Source organism: Buteo buteo, chromosome 19, assembly GCF_964188355.1.
Source record: "Buteo buteo chromosome 19, bButBut1.hap1.1, whole genome shotgun sequence".
Taxonomy (NCBI): Eukaryota; Metazoa; Chordata; class Aves; order Accipitriformes; family Accipitridae; genus Buteo; species Buteo buteo.
In genome coordinates, this window is record NC_134189.1 from 14325491 (window position 1) to 14344751 (window position 19261).

The window sequence follows — 19261 nt, forward strand, 5'->3', positions numbered from 1 at the left end:
AATATTGCTTAGAGACAATCAGACATTGATTCTCTCCTCCCTCTGCCTCGTTTTGGAAGTTAACTCAGTCTTGTCTGTTCAGCCTATTGTAAATTATTCTGACCAAAAGCATGTTACATGTAAAGTCTGGCCTCAGCAATAGTGGAAAGATTTAAAAGCAGCATTTGAAGATAACAAAATCTGTTTTCTCAATATAATGGTCAGCATTTATCAGAAAGAAAAATTTGGAATTAGTATGACTCCTTAGTACCTTTTCATCAGTATCAGGAAACAAGCCACCTGTTTCACAAATAGTTTGAGAACAACTGCACTCACAGTACATTTTAACCTGGCTGAGTTCCCTTTAAGGTACACTATGCAATGCAGTTATGGAATCAGAATCCCACCTTACGCTTACCACTTAGGGGTGGTTATGCATTAACAGTTCTGGTGTCTCCCTTCTTTTAACTGTTCAGAAAGAACCCCTTTTCCGCCATGCCTACATAACCTCCTTCAGAGGACAGTTCACACTCTAGATCTACTCAGACCTCTGAAAAAAATTTACAAGAACATGTAAGAAAATTACTCAACACTAGCCACTGTTTTTACCAGTGCATTTTGTGAGTAGTCTTAAGCACCTCTCAGAAGGCAACAACTTTAAAACCATAAAACACTCCCAAAGGGACGAACACACCTCACATGTCAAAACTCAGCTATAAGCTTATTTTTCTGTCCTCCCAGAACAAAGTAGTATGTTTCTGATCTTCTAGTTCATGACAGAGGATTTTCTTGGAAATCCATTTTTACTGTATTTGCAAATGGTAGCTTGTACAAGCACAGAACTCTTTCCTGCATCATGTTCTTTCCAGGCAGGCAGCGCAAGTTTTCTACTGCTTACTAAAACAATCCCATAGGATGCCCTGTAGACTTCATGTCTTCAATGGAATGAGTTTTCTACTAGCCAAAGTATACTATCACTTCACTACAATAAAGACTGATCTAAACATTAGTATATTAGCTGTCAGACATATCAAAACAACTCTAAAGAGAGGCTCAGACTCATCAATGGCCACAGGTTTATCACACTCAGGTGTTCTACATGCGCACTAGCATAAGAACAACAGAGAGCTAGCGGGTCATACAAAAGTTAACATCAACAGCATGTGATTTCTTGGGGGACAGTAATTTTCCTTGCTTTTGTGTGATCTCTAGAGAAGCTGATATAGTACAGCTACTCCAGCATTACTACCATTAGAGTATTGCTGAAATAACCATCTCATTACACACAGTAATGAAACTGTATTTTATTATAAGCAAAACCAGCTTTTATATCACCAAGAAACCAGGACCTATACACTTTTCAAAGAGCTACCCATGTAGAAACTGCTGTACTTCAAAATCAACTTGTACTTCCAATTAGAGAAAAAAGCATGGAGTGTTACAAAAAGAAACAAAACCAAACCCAAAAGTAATCAGAAAAAAGCAGACTTCATTACGTAAAATCTGCCAATATCCTGGTCCTTCCAGACAATAGTCACTAGCTCCAATTCACAGTATTCCAAAATAAGTGACTGCTTGTTCAAACTTTCTCAATGTTTTCTGCTTACCAGTTCCAGACATGCAGTTTGGCAAAGACAATCTACTAGTCCACACAGTGTGCTCTTCAGAAGCATTTTAGCATTTCCTTCTTCCAAAAAAGAAAACAACACAAAGTCACTGAGTACATATACTGCATCTTTGTGGGGGAAAAAAAAAGAAAGAAAAAAAGAGGGGGGGCATCTGATGCAGTGAGAAAGCTACGTAGACAACTCATACGCAACAGCAGAAGTATATCTGAGAAGTCTGGAGAAAGGCAGGAAACCATCTTCAATATTCTGCATTGAAAGGGTAGTCCTTGTGAGTTTTGCACCTGCAGGAAATCAAAGAGGAAAGATTATAGTATCTTTCAGACACAATACATGCAGCTGTAACCACTGCAAAGAGCTACCAAGGGAGGAGCTGAACTGTATAAAAGCAGTCAGTTTGTTTGTTTTCTTTGGTGATGCACTACATTTGTAACCAGAAAGATTCTTGAGTGCTTTCTCTTACTTGGGCTCCGAGCACCTCAGGAAACACGACCTAGGTGCTTTGTAGACAACTAATTCAAGGTTTCACTGTTTACTGCCATGATGACCTTTTTTGCAGCCTTCCAAGAAAGATTTCATATCTGGCTTCAGGCTTCCAAGTCACAAATCCTCATGTTACTTTTTGAATGTTCACCCACTTTCCCAACCACTCCTGAAGAACATACAGTCAGTTTTTATAATATACCTAAGGGTCACGACAGAAAACCACATGCAAAGTTAATCAAGAATTTGAGTCCATGTCATGCCCATTTCTCTAATATGGACAAAATAAATATTATGGTAAGAGCCTCCTGTTGCAATTCCAGCTACAAAAAGCTTCTTGGAGACTGAACATGAAGCTTGCTTTATGCTCATCATGATTCGGTTCATAACATGAACATCTAAAATTTTACTCTGAAAAGTTATTTTGAGGATGACCCTTTTGAAAATTCAGTTTGCATATCCTGAATTTCCATCAAGCCTAGTATCTCTAACTACATATACTATATTATGACATACTGATAACTTAACAGCTTGAAAAAACCCAACACTGCCACTTACGTGCTCATTGCACAGGCTCTCCAGTTTCTATTAAAGCTGAGAATAGTTGCCATCTCCTCTTTAGTCAATTCAAAGTCAAACACCTAAGAAGAGAAACAGCTGGAAATCACTTCTTTGAACAAATCACAGATTGTAAGCAAAAAAAAATTTACAAAATTAATGAACAAGTCCACAGTGTAGGGGTGCTTGTTAGAATAAATAACTGCTTCATGAAGGAAGGAAAGCAAAAAGATGGCGCTCTGGATTTCTGAGACTCCACTAGCTGGAGTGGGGGGGGAGGTGAGCAAGGAGAGGGAGGAATTAAAAAAAAAAATCTCAAGTTGCAGTTACATGTGCCAATTGTTTTAAGAAGTTTGGAGAGCACTTGATGTTGCAGAATGCCTGAATCCTACATTCATGAAAGATGTACCTTTCTGTGCTATTCTAAAGGAATATCTATGGAAGACTTTCATATTCCACCTAATGCAACTGTCTTCCAAAATACTGGTTTCAGTCAAGGACCACTGAATCAAGAGCAGCAACATGGTTTATGGACACCAGGACCATCTTCTTAATAATGCTTGCTCTACATAAGCCTTTTGTGGCATGCTACTGCACTCGGGCCCCAAGGAAGCTCTGTCAGACAACTCATCCACATGACACAGAACAGGAAGCATCACATAACGTGACTGCTAAGATGATCAGCATAGTGTTTCCAAAAACTTTGTTCACTTCTGCTCTTCAACTGTAACCTTAAGTTTAGCCCTCCGTAGACCGCAGATAAACAGAGAGAAAAAGCCCAGTCCTCTTGCCTTGAGAAGGACTTCAGAAGGGTAAGCAAGGATTGCTGCTTGCTCTGCAGGGAGAAGCCATGTCAGCCCTGACTATTCCCTACACCCAGGTCACTCCTGATGACTCACCTTGAAGTTCTCCACAATGCGCTGTGGTGTTACAGACTTGGGAATCACAATCACATTTCTCTGGATGTGGAACCGAATGAGAACCTGCAAGAGGCAGAGTCACAGAGGATGGTTTTTGTTCTATTGGCAAGCAGAGCCTGTTCCAACAGTTGTTTTCTGTAACCCATACCATTCAGCAGAATTAACCCATTTCTGCAGAGCTGCATTTCAAATCATACCTGAATTCTAAGCAACGCTTTCTGAAGTGCAAATAGAGTAGTGTTGGAGCCCCATATAGAAGGCCTCCTCTCTCCTTTCCCATCCAGTTTAGTGATACTAAGTTCCTTTCATTCCTACGTAGACTTTTAGTAGGCTATACAAGAGTTCACTTCTCTGCAATAGGACTTGAGGTGGGAAGACTGAAATGTTACAGCATCTGAAGATGGGTCAAGAAAATGTTTCTTGTTGATAGTCAAAGAGCCCTTGCAAGCATGCATTGCAGACCACATGGTAAACAAACCTGTGTTGCTACTTAACACCACAGAAGAGCACCACAGTTGACAAGGAATGAAGAGCCAGCCTGTCCTTTTCATTGTCATTAGCTGTCCTTTATGCTCTGCTACAGGAAGGGGTACCCAGTTTTCAGCACCTATGTACCTGTGCTGGTGTTTTGTTGTGCTTGGCTGCAATCTCTTTGATCTTGGGGTCATCCAGAAGGGAAGGATCCTCTGGCTTAGCCCTACACAGAGAATAGACGACAGTGGCAAGAAACCTCCACAGACCCAACCTAGCAGAGATCTGTACCTTGATGAATAATTAATGGTGCACTTGTAGTATCAAGGTTTCAAGCATAATCCATGCCAGCTCCCTTGCAAAGCACAAAGAAATCTTACCATGGTCTGTCAGGAGAGCCAAGTGGACTGTATGCTGTCACAGCAATACCTTTGGATTGACAGTACTTGATCAGCTTCTCCTGGGTAAGGTATGGATGACATTCAATCTGCCAACATAAGAGTACAGAGATTGACAATGATTTAACAGCTTTAATGTGTTCTGGGGATTAGTTTTTAATCAAATCAAAGGCTGATTTTTTGTTCTAACTTATAGTCTCTGTAGGATATTATACAGCCTTTGTTTTCTGTATACTCCCACCCCCTTTCTACTATTTGTAGTAGTTCTCCTTGCAGTGAAAGGTCCAGGGACTGTAATGCCACTCCTTAAAACTCTGCTGATTCATATGAACTCCAACATACAGGATGACCGGCCACTAATTGCTTAAATGGGACAGTTCAGTAAAATGCACACAAAAGAACTGTAAAGTTGTAATAATAGGATAGCAGACCAGTAAGTACAAGGTTCTCTTTTTATCCCTAATTAAACATGCCATAATATAGTGGTGGTTTTTTTTCCTCCAACTACCATACTAACTTCAACACCAGTATTGTTTCATTCATTTTTATTTGCTTTGTGTCAATACTCACACTGAATACCTTCAGTCTGCAAATAGTGAGAATAGCTAACTGCTACAGATTTTAGACCTTCAGCTTACTGTACTTACCATGAATTTCCCTAACAACATCTACATAACAGAAAACAGACTCCTTAACAGAGAACTGTATTCTGCAAGCTAATGCACAGATACACAATATGTAACAGGAATTATTCATGTGTCAGAAGGCAATCAATGAAAATGAATATTTGATACTTTGCACAGAGGGACTTTCAGGATAATTCCACACCAGGGAGCACTACTTTTCTTTCAGTAGGCAACACCAAGAACTTCTTTGACTACACTGTCATTCAAACCTTCTGCAGCCTGCTGCTACATTCTGAGTGAAGTCCCTGGAAACTTGTGCTACTGGCAGGTGGAGCAAGAGAGTGGAAAACATGGGATCAGTTTACAGCCTCGAGTGTTTTATTTGTGGTTCTAGTTGCCTGCTGTTACCAGAAGTTTGCATGGCCATTTCCCTTCTAGGGCATGTTGGAATATTAGACAACAGGACACATAACTCAGTTTTGGGGACAAATTATACCGATTTATTTTGCTTCAGCAGCTCTAGAAACACAGTTACTCAGGAGTAACGGAGCACCTGGTTATTTTCTCAACTATTCAGTAGGTAGAATCTATACGATATAAGCAAGGCAAAGTCGTCCTTACCTGTCCACTGGCACTCAAGTTGAAAAACTTATGAGCTACATTATCTAGTCTTATGTTTGGACCAGGATGAAAAGCCTATAATGTACATTTAAACAAGTATCTTAAGCTACTGCAATCCACATTGTGTGATAATGATCAAGTACAGTACTTACTGAACTAAGTACTAGTATCATTGTAATGTAATTACTACCTTGCCAAATTAATTTCTCACCACAAATGAAACCAATGTGCCTACTGACTGCATTAAAATTAAGAATGGGAATGACACCAAATACAGGTGATTACTGGATTACATGTGAAACATCTGCACAGAGAAAGTGTTTGCAGGAAGCACTATCACCATTAGGTCAACTGGTAAGTGCAAACAACAGACAAGCTTTCAGGCTTGCAAGCATTTCTTCAGAAGCAGTATGTTTTGAAGGACAGGGACCAAAGACCCACTGCTCTGAGCTTAACTGGATTATAGTAATCAGAGAGCTTGAGAACATTTGCAAGTGTGAGAGATGTAAGGTCAGTGACCTCTATGCAAGAGACCACAGTAATTATCAACTACAGTGATAGTGGCAATAAGGTGTGGCAGATGTTGAAAGGTATCATAAGACTTTCAAGTACCCTAAAAGTATATTGGGACTGATAATGAAAATACACATTAGAGAGTTGTGAATTTTGCACTTGTCAGAATGTTTCAGTTTTATGTTGAACAGACACCCAGAGAACAATCTTACTAGCTTTCCGAAAAAAGATGTTAAAATCCCTTTTCAGTACATATGCTCAAGCTAACACAATAAATTAACCAGGTCTTGTAATCATGAATCAATAACTGAGACTGCAGTCCTTCAAATGCCATAGGAATCAAGGACAAGTCTAGACAGACTCCCACAGGGGCCTGTCCTGGGACCTGTTCTCTTCCACAACTTGTGCCAGGCTATAACCTTGTCAAGTTTGCAGGTGATGCCAAATTGGGGGAGGACCAGTCAATACACTCAAGGGCAGGGCTGCCACTTCAGAGGGACCCACTCAGGCAGGAAGAACAGGCCAACAAAAGCCTTATGAAATTCAACAAGGCTGCACGCAAAGCCCTGTACCTGGGAAGGAAAAGCCCCTGGCAATAACACAGGCTGGAGCCTGACTACCTGCAAAGCAACTATGCTAGAAACGACCTGTGGGCCATAGTAGGCTGAGCTGCACGTGAGCCAGTAGTGAGCCCTGGCAGCAGGAATACAGCCAGTAAATTGAGGGAAGTGATCATCTGCCTCTGCTCAGCACTTGTCAGACCACCTTTATAATACTGTGTCCACTTTTCCCCCTTCCCAGCCCCCTCAGTAGAATAAAGATTGACAGACTGTCATGAATTCAGCAGAGGGCCACCAGGATGGCTGGGGGCTGGAGAACCTGCTGTATTGGGAAATGTTGAGGGAGCTGGGCTTGTTCAGCTTGGAGAAGGGAAGGCTTCAGGTCTCCCAGCAGCAGTTCTAATACATAAAAGAAGGTTATCCAAAGACAAGCCAAGCTCTTCAGTGGTGCACAGTGGGAGGACAAGAGGCAACAGACGTAAGTTGAAACAAGAGAGGTTGAGACCAGATATAAGACAACTCCCTCCCTCCCTCCACCATACACCCAAGGCAGGGGGGTCAGGCAATGGAGCACACTGCCTAGAGAAGCTGTGCAGTCTCCATCCTTGCAGGTTTTCAAGATGGATAAAGCCATGGGCAACCTGGTCTGATCTCGCAGCTGTGCTGCTCTGAGCTGTGAATAACAGATTATCTCCCAAGGTCCCCTACCACCTTTATTTTCCTAATATTTTATTCAAGTGCTGTCTATATACCTGGACACTTCTACTCTATGGTCTACCTCGCAACTCCATTTGCTCTGTCCTCCTAATCCTCAGTAAGTCTGTAAACAGTCCATAAAGCATGTTCCTGTTCAGTTCCCTCAGTCATCAGCAACAGGAACTGGCCTCTCCACAGAAGAGTTGAAAAACAGTCATCCAACTCTGTTAGGTCCTTATATATATATATATATATATATATATATATATATATATATATAAAGTTTTACTTCAAGTAAGTTTTTTAAATATCATGTGAGTTCCTGCTGTCCCCCCCCCAAAAAAAAAGATTCTGGAGCTGCTCCTTGCCAGATTTCCAGCAGTAGTGCAGAAGTCCATAAAAAACCAGCACCTTGTGCATCAAGAAGCAGTTAAAGGGTGGGATTAAGAGAACATGCTGTGTCTACTCCATTCTCTTTCTATAATCTCATTTCATAAGAGCTTAGTAATTCTATTAAAAAAAAACAAACAAAAACACAACAAACAAACAAAAAAAAGCAACACCATTCAAACATTTGCCTGCTGTCACTTAGCAGTTTACCTGGTTATTTGCAGGCTTGTATTTCAGTCCCGGCTTGTTCAAGATTCTTTCAATCTGCTCATGGTTAAAGTTGGAGATTCCAATGGCTTTTACCAGACCAGCATCCACCAGCTCTTCCATGGCCTAACAGAAAAAAGCAAAAAGTCAGCATATAGTATACATGAGAGGGCCTGAAGAACATGTTCTTCCCAACATGGCTTATTTTCTTCATGAGAAGCACAAAATAAGCATTTAGATTTTCAGAGTTCAAGTTTGAGGAAAAAAGCAGAGCACTAGTACTTGTGCCATGTCTCATATTTCACCAAAGCTCAAAGATTCATTCTTTGAGACTGTGGAAATTCACAGCAAGTTAGAAGTGGAAAATAGCGATACCCAACAATCCACTATTGTACCAGTGAGTCCTTCCAAGTAGTTCTACATACATAAGACAATTTAGACTCCTGAAGGCAATGAAAACATGGAAGAGACTGCTAGGAACGGAAGACACTATTCTCCTGCTGTGACTAAACTTACCTCCCATGTATGTAGAATATCTGTGTTGCTGGGTATAGACATGCCTTTGTCATCTGTGGGAAACAGCTCCTCTCCTGCCTGTCAGTGACAAAGAAAATGCTTGAAACACTCCTTGGTGGGAAGTTAGGTTAACACCAGCTGAAGACCATTATAGTACAGACTCCTACTGCAGGACATACTTATTAGCTACATATGTATCAGATAATACTAATACTCATTTTTTACATTCTTCAGTCTTTTCTTTTCCTTTCCCATGGGATTATAGCATTTTTGCCCCCAGCCCTCCCAATAAAGACAGGTACTTCTGCTGGGCACAATGTCCTCTGGCTCATCAAAATACATATGGTGAAACATAACTCTCCACTTGTAGAATTATAGCCAGTTTACAAGTTTACTTTCTGTATTACAAAAATACAAAGTTCTTACATGGACATAATGAAGTGTTTTATTAAAATGTGTAATAAGAGCCCACTTAGGACCTGGAACATGTTCAGTCTATATTGGACCAGATCTGCTGACAGGTCTTTCATGGGAAGACTCATTATTTGAGTTGCTGGCATAGGGAATGTTAAAACAGCCTGCGTCCCAGTTAGGGCTACATGCCAGGTATCAACTTCATTCAAAACCAGTCGTTTTCTACTGATATATCATTACACCACAACACATTTTCACTTTGATAGTTCTGTCCCTATTAAACTAATTTTAAAAATACAGATGTTATGAAAAACAGTTGATCTCAGAATCAACAAGTAGAAAGAAGACTTTGAAGAGGCTCTAACAGAAAGACTAACTTTAGAAATATTCAAACTGAGATACCAGTTCCTTTGCATGCAGTTAGTAAGAGTTAGGAACTAAAAAGTTTCACTTTTTGAAATTCAAGGTCTGTGAAACACTAAGGCTCCTACAGCAAAGGTCAATTCAATCTGTACTGTATTAAAGGACTCAGTGATTAAAGACAGAAATGGAAGACAGAAACATTCTCTTGCTCTGTGATTCTGTAACATGCAGAGGAAAGAATTTCTGTCAGGCAGCAAAGCACAGCCCTCATTCCCACAGCAGGGGAACGACATCATTGTCAATTGAGCATACTTTGGATTTGTAAAAAACAACACATAGGCAATAAAAGGAGAGCAATATAATTTACGCTTGCAGCAGGGCAACCCGCCCCTAGTTCAAGGTCTACCTCTTCCATGATCAGAAGGGCAAAGGATACTGTGCAAGCAGAAATCTCAGAGGTAGGGATCAAGAGCCTGGCTCACATGGCCAGAGTAAAGCTGAGCACCAGAGCAGTGCTGGTACACAGCAGACACATGATGATCTGCATCGGTTGGAGCAATTACTGGGCTGTAAAGCCATATAGATCTTCAAAACTGCCAGTCACAACAGGCAAAGCCAAAGGCATTGTTGTTACTGTACCTTAAAACCAAGAGGCCAGTGGATGAGGTAGAGATCCAGGTAATCCAGTTTCAGGGCAGCAAGAGTCTTCTGGCAGGCTCCCTTCACCAGAGGCTTGTCGTGAAACGTACACCATAGCTAGAGACAAAAAGCCAAGGCACGCCATGACTTCCTAGGTTAAAGCTCATGGAACCCTTCTGTTTGATGTTCAGGAGAGTGCCTGTCCCCTTCAGAAGGTGATGTGAAACTAGGTCATCCTACTGATCTTCAAATGGGGCTTGGTCTGTGAGCAGGACTGGCCTGTGATACTGAGGGCAATATGTGCAGTGGCCACACACATGACTGAACGGTATCATGGCAGACAGTAGTCTGCTTTCATTAATTAAGACTTCATTTAAAACCCACCTACTAGAAGTTCAGATACTGCATGAGAGAGGACAGCAAAATTTCATGCCAGGAAAAGTTTAAAGCATCACCCATATCAGTGGTATATACCCTGCATAATTCTCCATAAAGGATGAGGCAAAATAGGAAGCTTGTCTCAGGATTGGCCTCAGTGATGTTCTGAATTGTTCCATGCTGCACCACAGAGTAGGAAAGTAAAGAACGGGGGCTTACTATGAAAAAACATGTGTCTCCTGGGATCCTATACCACCAGATCCATACCTTACTGACAACAAAGAGGTCCTCTCGTTTCACAACGCCTTCCTTGATTTTTTGCTGGATCCCATCCCCAACTTCATTTTCATTCTGGTACACATAGGCACAGTCAAAGTGGCGGTACCCAGCATCAATAGCTGCCATCACTGCAGCTGTCACTTTCCCTGGTGGGGACTGAAAAAATAATACCCAAGAAACTCTAATCAATATATATATTGAACACCTTTTCCTAGGAAGATAAAATTAAGAAAGCCACCCCACCCAAAGCAATCCCCCAATTAAAATAAAGCAAAAAAACACCAACAGCATCAAAAAGACCCCTAGTTCTCCCTGCAGCTTTCTTGGGTGCGTACACACCTCAGGCAGAGGCAGCCGAGCTTCCAGCCAGCCTCCAGCCGCTCCTCTGCGACCCCACTCCCAGGCAGGGCTCCGGAGCGCCTTCGCAGAGCTGAGGCCCCAACACCAGGACAGCTCTCCAGAGCCGGGCCACGGCCTCCTCGCTTGCCCACACCGCTCCGAGGAGGAGAAGCCCTCCAGCCAGCGGGGCTCGGCCCAGCAGAGGGGCCTCAGCCCAGGCCCCGGCGCCCCGCGCCCCCGGGCAGAGCCCCACGGCGGCGCAGGAGCTCGCCCGGGCCGCTGCCAGGGGCCGGCGGGCAGGGAGGGACCCTCGGTGCCGAGCGGCGCGGCCCTACCCAGCCCGGGACCCCGCCCGGGGCGTCGGGGGCACCGGCAGCGCGGCGCCCGCTCCGGGGTGGCGAAGGGGACGGGCCCCGAGCCGGCGGCCACGGCTGCGCCCGCCCGGGCCGGGCCGCCCCCAGCCGCATTCCCTCTCTCCCCAGCGCGGGGCCGGAGAAAGGGCGCCCGTCCCGCAGGGGTGGTTACGGGCAGGGCCAGGGCCGGCCCTGGGCTGGGCGCAGCCATCCTCCCGCCGCCAGCGAGGGGGGAGGACACACGGCCGCAAGGCCCGTTACCTTCCATGTGCCCAGCCCCAGGATGGGCATCTTGGCCCCGGTGTTCAGCTGCACGTAAGTCGCCATAGCCCCGCACACCACCCAGAGGCACCACCGCGGCTGTGGCTGCCGACCCAGCGCCTTTAATAGCGGCCGGGCTCGCCCCGCCCCGGCGCGGAGGTGGGGTGGGGTGGCGGGGCGGCGCCGGCGCTGTGTCCCGGACCGCCGCTGCGGGGCCCGGGCCTTGTGCAGCCCACGGCGGGGGTCCGGGGCGGCAGCTGAGGGCCATCGGAGGCCGCGCCTGCGAGCCCCGGCGCCGGGGTGAGCGCTACGCAGCCGGCCGGGTTGTGTCAGGAGGTGCTTAACCCGGGGCTGCGCTAACTTGACGGGAGGGGCGTTCAGTAGGGCTCCCCGGCTGGTAGCACCTCGGTCCCTGGATGTCACACCTCAGCCGTCGCCGGGATGGGGGTGACAGAGGAGGGGACGTGTGACAGAGGCGTCTCCCTGCGCCCTAAGAGCTGTTTGCGGGTTGTGTGCCTCAGGCCGAGGGAGGGCTGAGCCCCTTGCTGGAGCAGCACGTCCCCACGATGGGGATGGCGGCCTGGGCTGGTCCCCCTTGCCGGGGCCTTCTGACCCTGCTGTGCTGATACAGCGAGACGGCTAGAGAAACCTCGGCGTGGCTGGCTTGTGAGAGTGGGGAGAACCTGTTTCCTGCTCCAGATGGGACAAATGCAGCTTTCACTTCAAGGAAGAGTGAGCTGTGGCTTAGGAGTATGTTAGGATAAAGTCAGTTTAAAAACAGAACTTTATTTTGCATGTTGGGAGAGGTTTAAAGTGTTTTGAATGTTGCAGAAGAGAAACAGTGACTTTTTAATGAGTGACATAATGATCAAATTGTCCCTCTGTCTTTAGGGAGGTGCTGAGGGCATTTCAGAATAAAATGCATGATTGTAATCATACATGGTAGGTAGCCAGTAATCTCACATCAGAAACTGGGTTTGAAATTTTTGCAGACAAGCGTACGCTGTTCTGCTGAAGAGGTTGCAGCGCAGTGGAAAAAACCAGACTTGCCCGGGAGGCTTTGCTGCTTCCTCAGACGTGGAGAGTTTCTTCAGGTGTGAGCGTTTGCTCTGGGTGCCTCTCCCACGGCAAAGGCCCCTGCTCTCTGCAGCCTGGTATTTTTTGCTCCATTTAACTAAGGGCAGGCAAGGTAATTGGTTTTCCTCTTTAATATTCCTCCTGTTTTGTGTCAGCGCCATCAGCCATCCCCGGCAGGATGCAATGTGTTTTCACATGTGTTTTCACTTGGATCATGAAAACGTTATGTAACTCGGTGCTTATCTCTTTTGGGTTGGGTTTTCCCTGGCGGTTTCTAGTCAGAGAGATGTCTCCATCTCGTCACAAGAGGCTTCAGGGAGAAGTTCTGTATTTTGTTTTTGCTGTTTGCTCTCGCGAGTGGAAGACTTTCCCCTCACGGCTGTAAGGCAGGTCGGCTTTCTGCTGTTTACCTCTCCCCAAGGCCTGGCGGGGCCCATCACATGGTGGCAGGGCCTTGGGGGAAGAAGTACTGTGTGTGTCACCAGGTGACAGCTAGCCCAGTAAATCTTGTGTGCTGTGTCCTTGATAACATGGCCAGCTGCTTCTTTACAGTGAGTGCTGGCGAGGAGGAACTGTGCAGGGGAGGAGGGTTGTTCTTTTTTTTTTTTCTTGATCCGCGTGAGAGGTTTTGTCCTGAAACAGGATGCGTAGTGTCCTGAGTTTTTTGGTTTGTTTTGCTGACGTCGCATTTAGTAACTGTAATTTCACCACAAGTTGTGACTTTGGAGACCAGCAGTGTTTGATATCTGAGAAGAACAGGGCCCAGAATAATGGAAGTGGGTATGTCCTTGTGGAGGCAATCTTTACCAGCAGAGACCCTGTGGCCTGCTGAAAAAGCACAAAGGCTTTTTTGGTTTTTTTTTGGAGGAGGTGACAGAGTTGCAAGGTGTGGTCATCTCTATTCGTAAGGGGGAGAGCCGCGGGGATCTGCAGCTTTAGAGCTACCAACAAATACAGACATAGCTTAAACCAGTGTTCTGAGGTGAGGGCATGCGGGTTTCAAGCTCGAATCCCTGTGAAGGGGAGCGGGACCTTCTGCCTTGCTTGGAGCCTTTAAAAGGGGAGGTTTATCTTGCTTGGTGGGTGCTCCAGTTCACCCTCTGGGTGCCAGCAGGCAGACCTGAGGGTCTTGGCTGAAGCTGACTGTAGAAGGCCTCGGCCTCTTTTTCGCTCCGAGCTCAGATCAAGCCAGGAGCGTATCTTGGTGGATCTCCCATCTTCTCAGAGTTGATGAGGCTTTTTGTTTTCACGCTAGTATTTGTCCGTTAATCCCCTCTGCTTCAAAACCACACCCCAGGCACAGCCAAGCGCTGAGGAAACGCTCCCACCGCCTGTGGCAGTTACTGGGTGGGAAGGGCAGGTTTAGCCCTGCGGGGGTGGGGAGGAGACCTGGGCAGGAGGAAACCGCCAACTGCCCCAGGCCGGTCAGAACCGCTTCTGGCCGGCTCTGAAACCGGTGCTGCCACCCGGGGTGATGGGAAGAGCCCGCGTGGCCCCCCCCAGTCCCCCAGCCAGGGGAGAAGGAGGGCAGCACCTCACCCCGAAGGGGCTGGCTGCCGAGGGGCCTGCGGCCTGGGCCACCCCCGCCGGGCAGCGGCAGCCCTGGGGACAGCAGCCTGCCCACCCGGTGGCACCAAGGCACGGCAGGCAGGACTGAGCGGTAAAGGGAAGCATCAGGCACCCAGCCCCACCCTCCGAGCCACCCTCACCTCAGGGGGGGGCATTGGGACGGACTGGGTGTAATCTGTGGTGAAAATGGGGGAAGCGGAGAGGGGGACAGAGGGCATTGGTGTTTGGCTTAGAGGCCGGGGAAGGTGGAGAAAGGTGTTTACTGTTCTGTTCTTCTGTGTTCTTTTTTGCCCCCTCAGTACCTGAATCGGTGAAATGAAGTCTGTCTTAACTGGCGACAAATCAGCTTAGATTGCCCTGAGATGAGACTGTTTTGCCTGGGACGGTAGCTTTTGGAGAATGCGTGTGACACCCAGCCCTGTCACGGCCTGGACCTGGAGCAATGAGAAGAACTCTGGAAGAAGCCATGATCCTGGTCCTGGGAATATGTGGTGGTGGAAGTGGCGCAGCCAGTGTGTGTCCAGGGGTGAGTGCAGACAGTGTACGAGCAGCTGCAGAAAGGAGAGACCTGGGGAGACCATTGCTGGGTGGGAAGGTGATTGGGAAGAGATAGACAGGTGCTTCATCCAAGCCCGTGCCCCAGTGGCCTGGTGTAGTGCTGTCTCCACATGTAGGTTCCAAATGCACAGGTTGGGGAGCTGCTGGCTGTGAAACATGGGGAGAAAGGCATGCTGCTGTGATGCAACTCTGTGCTGGGGCTTGCCATGTGCTGTAAATGGGGCTTCAGAGAGACCAGGACTGCTTAGCAGAACGGGGGAGTCAGGCTGATGATTTTTGTTGGAGTAATGTGCATTAACAAGTGCTTGGGGCAAAGGAGAGGCCCTTGGTCAGAAGTGAGCAATAGCGCTGAATTGGCCGGATGGAAAGCAGCATGCCAGGTAGGCCAAGCTGCAGTTGCAGGAGCAGCAAGTTATCTTAAAGTGATTACCTCAGAGGGGGACCCTGGCACCTCTGAGGGGAAACAGAGAACTGATGGCAAAGTAAAAACAAAGCCCTTTCAGGCAGCCAGAGTTGCAAGGTTAAGTAGATCTGTGGAGATGGGAGTGTTGCTCCCCAGAGTGTGAGCGCTCTCTTGACAGTCCTTTGTTCAGAATTAAACTACAGAATTAAACTACAGAAATGCTGAACACTTGCAGCAACTGGTGTCCCTGCAGTGGCTGTGGTGGTGCTGGGAAGCCAGAGCAAGTGGGATACAGCTTTTGTCTTGGAAGAGCAGAGTTCTGGGGTGTTTGAGCTCTATGCTACTTGCAAGCACTGCCCTGCACAAGAGAGGAAGGTTTTAGGATCTGCTAGTGAAGGGCTGTGTGGAGCAATGGCCCGATCCTGCTGAACCCACAGATGAAACACACCAACAGAGGGACTGGGAAGAAGCAGGTAATCGACTGCCATTGCTTGGACTGCTGGATTGTGTTTACAGGCAAGGAGGAAGGGACCCTGAAAAAGTGGAGATCACTGATGCTGTGGCCTGAAAGCTCCAAGGTCTGAGCACAGTAACTACTGCCCCTCTGGTATCACCTGATAAGCTGGTGGGGCGTCAAGGAGTGACTTAAATGTATTGTACTGGAGGGAGCATGCCAGAAGACAGGCAGGAGATTAGCGGCATGGCCAAGGATAATGCTGGGAGTCCAGTAGTATGGTTGACCTTGGAAAAAGTTTTAGAAGGGGTTGGAAAGTATATGTTAAGATTGTTGCAGTTGTTGTTGATCCTGATAATTTTTTCTGCTAGGGGAGGGGTGAGTTTGTGATGTGTGTTACGTTCACATTGGTGAGATGTTAACTACACTAGTCTGGTCTGCCGGGACAAGGGATGGAGTTTATAATGAATATACATTAAGATTGTGATGATGTTAAAGGTACAGTTTATATAAGGGTGAAACAATTCTTAATATATTTTTCAATAATGTGAAGGGTGGAATGTAAAGGACACAAATTGCAGGGGATGGCAGTGGTGACCTGTGTGCTCAGTGCCAGCCAGAACCAGTTACCTCCAACACCAATGTAAACACTATATTATGCCAAAATTTAAACCCATGGTGCCCTGGCTTAGACACACTGTTGGAAATACAGGTGCACAATTTGAAAGAGATCCATGCTGAAAGGGCTTACTTCTGAGGGGACTGCAGCTGGTGGACGAGCCATGCTGGAGCAAGGAAACCCCTGAAGGCACTGTGGCCACTGGGTGACCTATGCTGGAGAAGGTATACCACTGAAAAGACAGCGGTCTAAACCTTTGGCTCTCCCTGCACCACAGCAAACATTGTACCTTTACTGTTCATTAAAAATGGGTATTTGGTCTCAGCAGAGCTGTTTCACCTCAGCCTGCGGATTGCTGAGGGTTTTATGGGTTGCTTCCTTCAGGAAGCTGCAAAACAAATGTGCTTGGATTACGTGTTCATGAATTGAAAGTGGAAATTTTGGGAAGAAGGTCCTAAAGTGCCTCTTTTCTTGAACAGAGTTTTTACTATTTTCCCATGAAACCCAGTGTGCAACTTTATGATTATGTGTTTGGTCACCTGCCCAGTAGGAGGAAACAGAAAGGTGACACAGCCACAAAAGCAAATACTTCCTCATCTCACTTGGTGGTGTTGTTAAAGGAGCCTTGATTGTTTTGATGGCTTGAATTTGGGCGTCAGGTGGGAAGGAGGTTTGGGGATCAGTTCCTTGAGACCTACTCTGCATGTCCCTTGTGCCAGATATGCTCCAGAGTGGGTGTCCGTGCGTGTAGGGGTATGTGGGGAACTCGGGTGTCCAGCTCTGCTGTCACTGGGACTTGTGTCTCTGCACCACGCCTTCTGGGGCTGGGATCTGCCAGAGGCGGAGAGGCCAAAGGGGTTGGTGGGCTCAGACCCAGCCGCTCCCCCATGGGGGTGAACAAGCCCCTGATACTGCAGTGCTGTGGGAGGGCTTGGGACCCCCAGCTGCAGCCCTGGGGCTGTGGGGCCAGGGCAGTGGTGGGAGGGGGTGGCTGGGCTGAAGGGGGCTGCTGGACGAGGTGGTTGGAACCAGATGGGCCATCGTACCTGAGCACCTGTCCTGGGCTGGGTGCCCTGGGCTCAGAGCATTTGGTGCCGCCAGGGAATTGGCCGTCGAGGCAGGGCCGGCGGGGAGGCCGGCAGTTTGGGCGCAGCGCCGTGGGGCTGAGCCTGCCCTGCGGGGAGGCAGACAGACACCCTGGTCGTGTGGTGTCTGAAATGCCCCCCAGCACTGCTGGGGGCTGGTGGCCAGCGAGGAGGGGGCAAAGCGGGTCTCCTCTGAGGGCTGGCTGCCCTCTGGTGCCCGCAGGGGAAAGTGCCGAGTGGCTTTGCTGTCCCAGGGAGGATTCGTGTCCCCAAGGTGCATTTGACTGCGGGCGACCCGTGCATACTTCACCTTTGTTCACAGAGGAGAGGGTGCATGAAGTCTAGAGAACCTAAAAAGAGCAAGTCAGGTCTGAACCAAGGGCAGCTCCCACCATGGGTGTAATGGATCATGCTGAAGGCTGCTGTCTTGTTCAGCCCAAATCTCCCTTGGCAGTGATGGGAGCTTAGAAGTTGGCCCTAAGGTGGGTACCTAAAGTTAGAGGAGATGATTCCCCAGTAGAGACACTTCAGCAGCTGCCTGTGACTTAGGAGAAAAGGCCAAGGACAGCTGTGCAGAGTGCATCTGAAATACAAAGCATATCTTAAAAACAGAACAGCAAGTAAATTCTCATTTCTTTTGTTTGGCTGCAGTAGGTTAACATCTATTAGTTCTGTACAGAAGCACTAAAAATACTTGTACTGCATTCCTCTGCCACATTTTGTTTCTGTCCCAGGGGGTTGTATATTACCATCTTTTGGAAGTTTTAGTCTGAGAAAAATTTAACAGTTTTATCTGCAAAAAGCAGCATATCAAACTCAAAAATAACAGAGCTAGTAAAGAACAAACTCAGTTCCTAAAGTCAAATAGTATTGGGGGTCCAGCATCCTGTCTCACTTCTAACTATAATGTCTACACAGGAGCATAAACACTCACACTTTCAAAGCAAAAGATCTTTTTGGTCAGGCAGGAATCTTTTATTTCATTGTTGCATTTAAAGATCAGTTTTCTCAAATATAGGCACTTGAATGAAATGGCAGGTGCAAGTTCTGAGTTTTTTGTTTGGGGTTTGTTTTGGTTTTTTTTTTTTTTGCTTGTTAACAATTTTCCATATAAGGATAGAATTTTACAACTAGCAATAATTTGAAGCACATGTTGAAATTGTGTTGTATCCAAAATCCACCACGCTGTTGTATTCTGACACATAGGAGAAAGCTTGTATAAAAATACTGCCAAGCATGCACCTGTATGTTTTCTGTATATGGATTTTTTTTCTTTTTCTTAAGAAAGGGATAAATATTAAAAAAAAAACAACCCCAAACCACACAAACTCTTTCTCAGTTAGTTCTGGCATGGTGAAACTCCTGGTTGTCTCACTCATCCTAAGGAAGTTAGTCTTTAGTTCACATTTATCAGAGATTTTTCTCCAGTGCTCAGAACTGCTGAATATCCTCCTTAGCCTGTTGTGTTGATACAAGATAAAGTATAAATGTGAATGTGTAGTTCAAAGTCTCTCCCTGTTTTCTCCTTAATTCCGCATTTTGGCAGAGAATTATGAAGGCTCACATTTTATTCTTTAGAATAATTTTACTGTATCCTTCTTTCAAAAAAGAAACAACAACAACAACAAAATAATCACTGAATACATATCCTGTGACTTCATTGGCTGCAGGTGGAAAGATGCAGTAAGAAAGCTAGATAAATTGATAGGAAGAATATCAGACCAAGCTGTGGAGGAGGGCAGATATGACCATCTTCAGTATTCTGCATTGGAAGGGTACTCCTTGTGAGTTTTGCACCTGAAGGGAATAAGACTTAATTTCAACCATATTTTTTTTTTATATTAGATAAATTCTAGGGACTTATATACATATATTTTAGAATATCTTATGTCATCTCAAATTATCAG

The 19261-nt window shown here is 46.2% G+C and overlaps 2 protein-coding genes across 3 annotated transcripts in view; one reads left to right on the top strand and one right to left on the bottom strand.

The window, feature by feature from the left end:
* Window positions 1-1268: 1268 nt before the first annotated feature.
* Window positions 1269-11875, bottom strand: LOC142041965 (aldo-keto reductase family 1 member B1-like). 2 transcript variants are annotated; one of them, XM_075051268.1, is made up of 10 exons: window positions 11590-11875; window positions 10625-10782; window positions 9980-10096; window positions 8564-8641; window positions 8051-8173; window positions 4417-4523; window positions 4181-4262; window positions 3545-3628; window positions 2646-2728; window positions 1269-1888 (listed from the first exon to the last, which is right to left on the bottom strand). In XM_075051268.1, the coding sequence occupies exons 1-10, from the start codon at window positions 11855-11857 to the stop codon at window positions 1846-1848; spliced, it is 1143 nt and encodes a 380-aa protein (XP_074907369.1). In that variant the 5' UTR covers window positions 11858-11875; the 3' UTR covers window positions 1269-1845. The 2 variants fall into 2 exon arrangements, with proteins under 2 accessions (XP_074907369.1, XP_074907368.1); XM_075051267.1 differs by having other exon boundaries at window positions 10625-10792; window positions 11590-11748.
* The window catches only part of BPGM (bisphosphoglycerate mutase), a 56469-nt gene continuing 48995 nt past the window's right edge, over window positions 11788-19261 (top strand). The window contains exons 1-2 of the mRNA XM_075051275.1: window positions 11788-11889; window positions 14535-14761. The gene's annotated coding sequence lies outside the window, so the exon portion shown is untranslated. The remainder of the gene's footprint in view (window positions 11890-14534; window positions 14762-19261) is intronic.

Excerpts from the sequence above, each read along its gene's own strand:
- LOC142041965 (XM_075051268.1), bottom strand. The coding sequence starts at position 11,857 with ATGGCCCTCAGCTGCCGCCCCGGACCCCCGCCGTGGGCTGCACAAGGC. Across the intron at positions 8,642-9,979 it reads ACTGGCCTCTTGGTTTTAAG|GCAGGAGAGGAGCTGTTTCC; the intron begins GTACAGTAACAA and ends TGTCACTGACAG. Across the intron at positions 1,889-2,645 it reads AGAGCCTGTGCAATGAGCAC|GTGCAAAACTCACAAGGACT; the intron begins GTAAGTGGCAGT and ends GATTTCCTGCAG.